Source organism: Cebus imitator, unplaced genomic scaffold (assembly GCF_001604975.1).
Source record: "Cebus imitator isolate Cc_AM_T3 unplaced genomic scaffold, Cebus_imitator-1.0 Scaffold376, whole genome shotgun sequence".
In the NCBI taxonomy this organism is placed as follows: domain Eukaryota; kingdom Metazoa; phylum Chordata; class Mammalia; order Primates; family Cebidae; genus Cebus; species Cebus imitator.
In genome coordinates this window covers 1,728,712-1,735,493 of record NW_016107691.1, presented here as the reverse complement: position 1 = coordinate 1,735,493, position 6,782 = coordinate 1,728,712, and the positions used below count along the sequence as shown (strand labels likewise).

Sequence of the window (6,782 nt, the reverse complement as noted above, 5' to 3'; positions counted from 1 at the left end):
TTTTTTAGGCAGATTTTTGCTCTTGTCGCTCAGGCTGGAGTACAATGGTGCGATCTCAGCTTACCGCAACCCCCACCTCCCAGGTTCAAGCGATTCTCTTGCCTCAGCCTCTTGAATGGCTGGGATTACAAGCATGTACCACCATACCTGGCTAATTTTGCATTTTTAGTAGAGATGGGTCTTCACTGTGTTGGTCAGGCTGGTCTCAAACTCCTGACCTCAGGTGATCTGCCTGCCTTGGCCTCCCAAATTGCTGGGATTACAGGCATGAGACACTGTGCCCGGTTTCCCACTTTTTGTTGAGTGTGTATCTTTGCCCACCATATGGAGTATTTCCTCAGGGTTTGCTCCTAGCAGTGGAGTTGCTGGGTTAGTTACAGAGTGTGCCTTTGGTTTTAAGGCTATCCCTATACCTGATGTGTTTCACACCAGCCACACTCCCAGCCGGGCTGGTCAGCCCTGGGGAGCTGACGTGACAGTGTCTCACTGGCAAGCAGCCCATCTTCCTTTTCTTTTCTTTTTTTTTTCTTTTGAGATGGAGTTTTGCTCTTATCACCCAGGCTAGAGTACAGTGGTGCGATCTCAGCTCACCACAACCTCTGCCTCCTGGGTTCAAGCGATTCTCCTGCCTCAGCCTCCCTGGTAGCTGGGATTATAGGCATGCACCACCACACCTGGCTAATTTTTTAGTTTTAGTAGAGACAGGGTTTCTCCATGTTAGTCAAGCTGGTCTCGACTCCCAACCTCAGGTGATCTGCCTACCTCGACCTCCCAAAGTGCTGGGATTACAGGCATGAGCCACTGCGCCCAGCCAAGCAGCCCATCTTTCATGAGCACCTAGTGTGGGTGCCTGCATAGATACCGAGGGAGACCTGAAACAAAAATTAAGACCAATCTCTGCTGTTAAGGTTAATTTAATTGTCTTGTACCCTGGGCAAAACCAGCAAACAGGAAACCATCAGAGGGGCCAATGGGACAGGGCTGGAGCATTAGGGCAGCCTGTCAGGGAGGATGGAAGGAGCCCTCTTGGGCCTTGGGGAAGAGGCAAACATCTGTACTGGTGAGGAGGGTGGGAAGTCTCGTGCTTTCTCCCTAGTAAAGGAGCTTGACAATTTCTGTATACTGGCAGCAGCACCCCTGACAAAGGCTACACAGTCGCTCTAGCCAGCCAGCCTGTGAGTGGCCAGGCAGAAGGGTAGAGTGGCCCATCTCCTCAGTGCCCCAGAGAGGACTGGCAATGGTCCAGTGGTGGGGTCCATTGTTTGGAAAGCCAGGCAGCCATTAACGCTGCCACCCTCTCCCCTCCCACCTCAGCCCATTCACCCAGCTTCATCCCTGGTGGGTCCCTGGGATCCCACCTGTAGTCATATCATCATCTCAACCCAAGGAAGGCAAGTCATTAAAGTATGGATGAATGGCACTATTGGATTATCCTTTTTTTTTTTTTTTTTTTGAGATGGAGTTTTGCTCTGTTTTCAGGCTGGAGTGCAGTGACACAATCTCGGCTCACTACAACCTCCGCCTCCTGAGTTCAAGCGATTCTCCTGCCTCAGTCTCCTGAGTAGCTGGGATTATAGGCATGCACCACCACACCCGGCTAATTTTTGTAATTTTAGTAGAGAGGGAGTTTTGCCATGTAGGCTAGGCTGATCTCAAACTCCTGACCTCAGGTGATCTGCCTGACTTGGCCTCCCAAAGTGCTGGGATTACAGGCGTGAGCCACCGCGCCCAGCCTATTGGATTATTCTGATTTGAGCGGAGGGCTACAACTGACTGTCCTGGCTTGAACATTGGTCCTGCTGAGACTGGCATCCAGGAATAATCCTTAAAACAATTGTCTTCCTTATTCTTGAATTGCCATCGGGGGCCGTGCTTTCCACCACGTCTCATTTCCCTGGTCTGGGGCTGGCTGGCCAAGCTCAGGGAGTCGAAGTCTGAGTGCTTGAGCTCTGGGCAGGCAGGTCAGCCTCTCTGAGGACCTCAGCTCAACAGCCACTGCCCAGATGAGTGTCCTTGGCCATAAAAAATGTCTTTCCAGGCTGGTGTGGTGCCTCATGCCTGTAATCCCAGCACTTTGGGAGGCTGAGGTGGGAGGATCATCTGAGGTCAGGAGTTCGAGAGCAGCCAGGCCAACAAAGTGAAACCCCATCTACTAAAAATACAAAAATTAGCTAGGTATGGTGGCGTGTGCCTGTAGCCCCAGCTACCAGGGAGGCTGAGGCAGGAGAATCACTTGAACCTGGGAGGCAGAGGCTGCAGTGAGCCGAGATTGCACCACTGCCCTCCAGCCTGGCGACAGAGTGAGACTGCGTATATATATAAAAATCTCTCCACTGCCAAGGAAACAGCCCAGAGCTGGGGTCCTGGCAATGGTGGCTCAAAACTGATGCTGTTAATGAAAGATTTTGAGGTGTGACTCTGTTATAAAGGGCAGGCTCTGAGACTCCTCAGATATTTGGGGAGCTTTGAGTCTCAGGGGGATAAGTTCAAGAATTAGCCTTCTCTTTGCTCATAGAGTTGTCCCTGTCCCCACAGGATGTTGTTCTCTACTGCCTCCAGAAAGACAGTGAGGACGTGAATCACCGTGACAATGCTGGCTACACAGCCCTGCATGAGGCTTGTTCTCGGGGCTGGACCGACATCCTGAACATCCTGCTGGAGCATGGGGCCAACGTGAACTGCAGCGCGCAGGACGGCACGAGGCAAGAGGGCTGCATCTCCCCCAGTTCGCGTCCTCACTCCCATCTCAGCCCCTCACTCGAAAGACCATGCTCACTGGCTGGGTGTGGTGGCTCACGCCTGTAATCTCAGCACTTTGGGAGGCTGAGGTGGGCAGTGGATCATGAGGTCAGGGGTTTGAGACCAGCCTCACCAACATAGTGAAACCCTGTCTTTACTAAAAATACAAAAATTACCTGGGCATGGTGGCATGCACCTGTAATCCCAGCTACTCAGGAGGCTGAGGTGGGAGAATCACTTGAACCTGGGAGGCGGAGGTTGCAGTGAGCAGAGACCACATCACTGCACTCTAGCCTGGGTGACAGAGTGAGACTCCATCTCAAAAAAGACCTTGTAACAACCTGAACCTTCACAGCATACCAGACTACGGGTTGCAGAGAGGCCTTGACAGGAGGAGTTTTGGAAAGATTTCTTCGTTTTTTTGAGATGGAGTTTCGCTCTTGTTGCCCAGATTGGAGTGCGATGGAGTGATCTCAGCTCACTGCAACCTCCACCTCCCAGGTTCTAGCAATTCTCCTGCTTCAGCCTCCCTAGTAGCTGGGATTACAGGCACCCGCCACCACGACCAGCTAGTTTTTTTGGGTTTCACTATGTTGCCTAGGCTGGTCTCGAACCCCTGACCTCAGGCGATTTACCCGCCTTAGCCTCCTAAAGTGATGGGATTACAGGCATGAGTCACTGCTTGGAAAGATATCTACAGGCTCGAGAGGGAACCAGTTTAGGGCAGGGGCCAATGAGCTAGTTCCCAGATGGCCAGGCCACATTGGTTACTAGTGGGATGCTGCAGTTGTCTAGGGGGACCTATCTCAGACAGAATAGGAACTGGGAGGCTGACCTGAGGGTAATATTCCAGGTTTGATTTTTGAAATTTGATCTCTAGACACTGTAAGACCTGCTATGTCTTAGAGAAATTGTACCCATTCTCCTCTGTTCTACCAGAGAGCCTACTTGCCTGCTTCCTGGGCAAATTAGAGACAGGAGCTGCAGATCCAGGAGGGTGCTCCGCTTGGGTTCTGCCTGGCGTGTGGAACCCTTCTGCGCATCTCTGCTCTCAGGGAGTCACCCAGGGCCTTCAGTTCATATCACTCTGCAGCTACTCTTTTTTTTTATTTTTTAGATGGAGCCTTGCTCTGTCACACAGGCTGGTGTGCAGTGGCAGTGGTACAATCTTGGCTCACTGCAACCTCTGCCTCCTGGGTTCAAGCAGTTCTGCCTCAGCCTCCTGAGTAGATGAGACTACAGGTGCCTGCTGTGACGCCCAGATAATTTTTGTATTTTTAGTAGAGACGGGGTTTCACCATGTTAGCTAGGCTGGTCTCAAACTCCTGACCTCGAGTGATCCACCCACGTCGGCCTCCCAAAGTGCTGGGATTACAGGCATGAGCCACCGCACCCAGCTTCCGTGCAGCTGCCTTGCCTTTATCCTAGGTCAGGACCCATTCTCTAGTGAACTCCACAACCACCGGTAGAGCTACATTGTGCCATGGGGACTGTCCCAACATGTGGGGGAAACGTAAGAGAGAGAGAGAGTAATGGGAGGGAGGAAGAAGGGGCATGGAGAGAGGAGGAGTTGGAGAGATGGTAGTGGAGAGTTGCAAGGCTACAGGTGGTTCCCCTGTCCTAAGTCTTAACCCATATTACCCCAAGGTTACCTCAGGGTCAGCTCAGATTTTTTCCCTAATGCAGGAGCCTGAACTCTAGACACCCCAGTTCCCACTTGGGCCTTGTTATCCTCACCCTGTATCACCTCCACAGGCCAGTTCATGACGCGGTGGTCAACGACAACCTGGAGACCATCTGGCTCCTGCTGTCCTATGGGGCTGATCCCACACTGGCTACCTACTCAGGTCAGACAGCCATGAAGCTGGCCAGCAGCGACACCATGAAGCGCTTTCTCAGCGGTAAGCGTGGTACTATTGACGCTGTTGTCGTTGGGGCTAGCCTCTGATTCCTGAACTTGTGAGGGTGTCCTCTTCATCTCCTTCCACCCCGAACAGCTTCCAAGAGGGACATCTGCCCTCTTCACATGCTTTCCTTCAAAGATCTCAAGAATTGGCTGGTTGCAGTGGCTCACACCTGTAATAACCAGGACTTTGGGAGGCCCAGGTGGGTGGATCACAAGGTCGAGAGCTCGAGACCATCCTGGCCAACATGGCGAAACCTGTCTCTACCAAAAATACAAAATTTAGCCAGGCATGGTGGCGCGCACCTGTAATCCCAGCTACTCGGGAGGCTGAGGCAGGGAGACTCACTTGAACCTGGGAGGCAGAGGTTGCAGTGAGCGGAGATTGCGCCATTGCACTGCAGCCTGGGCGACACAGCAAGACTCTGTCTCAAAAAAAAGTAAATAAATAAACAAAGATCTCAAGAATCTCAGTTTGCTTGAAAAAGCCCAAAGGCCATTTCCTCTTATCCCCTTACTGCAAGGGGATAAGAGTGTGCATCCTCTTCAGGGCCTGGGGAGCCCGTAGGGACCCATTTAATAGCTAGGGATCTAAGGTGGGCTTCTGTGTGGGGCAGCAACCCCACTAATAGACCTAGCTGGGGGCAGAATGTGTTGACCTGTGCTTTGAGTGGGATGTCACTTGCAACGAAGTGAAACTTAGCATTTTGCTTTTCTGTTGGCAGTTTCTTCTTGTTTGTGATCAAAGTGGAACCCCTGGGACACTTCCCATAGCTTCATTCTTTACAGTCCTTGCCTGTGGGAACTGCGATGTTCCTGCTGCATCCCAGCGTCCCTCTTCCTTCCATTCGTTTCTTTTCCTCCCTCACCTGCCCCTTCTGGAAAGTGTGTGGTATTGAGGCCCATGGCAAGGGCCACAAGCCAACATGCATTTATTTTCTCATTAGTGGATAGCAGCTGTTTGTCTGCAGTTAGATAGCTCTACAGAGTTGGGCAGAGGGAGGAGGGAAGGAGGGGAGTCTAGCTTGGGCATGCTCAGTAGGAATCTCCTCAGACTTGACCTCTGAATAAAGGAACCCCGCCTCTTAGTGACATCACAGCTTGGCCCTTGCTGTAGCAGTGACTTCTTCAGACTGCCTAAGCCACGGAGCAGCTGGCAGTTGTAGCTCTGAACCTCCTTGGAGGCTGCTGTGTTTGTATTATGGTTAGAACCCCACTCTGGCCAGGAGCCAACAGGAGTAAGGCTTGGCCCAAGGCTGCTCCCTCCTCTCACCCACGCTTTGGCCCTGGTTAGTTCCGAACCTCTGCACTCCCAGAGATACAGTTCCAGGCTCCCAACCAGGGGCTCATTTGTTTATCCAACAAAGGTTAACTAAGTAGTTGATGATGGAGGAAGAAACAAAGGGGACCTAAGTAAAGGTCCCTGTGGAAGGGGAGGACTAGGTAAGGGGCGACGGGGGTAATGGGAGGCTGTCACGGGAGATCTTGACTCCTGCCCAGATACCCTCCACCCAGGTCCAAACCTTGGAGCATGGGCCTCAGGCCTGCACAGCCTTACTAGCCTCTCCCAGGCTGGGGCAGGATGGCTGCCTTTTCTGTTTTCCCTCCCTCCAGCTCTGCATTTCCAAGCTGCTGTCCTTGAAGGGCAGAGCAGCTTTGGGATGTTCATCCAGGTATTTGTCCTGGGCCAGTGGTGACTGTTGTTTCCCTTAGCCGAACCATTCTTGGAGGGCTTGGCCTCCTCCCATGTGCCATGCACACATGCACTCTCTCTTACACACTTCCACATTTATCTTCACACCATTGGATTCCCAGGAAAATCTGAGACAAACAAGCATCCAGAGCACCTCGATATGACAAAGACGCCACTAGAGAGTGCTGTCCTGAGAGTCTTGGGGCTCCTAGATCTAAATAACACTCTGACCACCTTAGTAAGGGGATGAACTCTTTGCTTCCCCAATCCCTTCTCTAAAACCCCAAAGGAGTCAGAATATGGAAACCATTTTAAGTAGTTAAAAAATGAGACCTTGGGAGGCCGAGGCGGGTGGATCACGAGGTCAAGAGATCGAGACCATCCTGGTCAACATGGTGAAACCCCGTCTCTACTAAAAATACGAAAACATTAGCTGGGCATGGTGGC

The 6,782-nt window shown here is 51.9% G+C and overlaps 1 protein-coding gene across 1 annotated transcript in view; it reads left to right on the top strand.

The window, feature by feature from the left end:
* BCORL1 (BCL6 corepressor like 1) overlaps positions 1 to 6,782 on the top strand; it is a 76,111-nt gene that overhangs the window by 51,830 nt on the left and 17,499 nt on the right. Inside the window, exons 9-10 of the mRNA XM_017507522.2 lie at positions 2,536 to 2,702; positions 4,495 to 4,640. Of these exons, the coding sequence (XP_017363011.1) occupies positions 2,536 to 2,702; positions 4,495 to 4,640 (313 nt within the window). The remainder of the gene's footprint in view (positions 1 to 2,535; positions 2,703 to 4,494; positions 4,641 to 6,782) is intronic.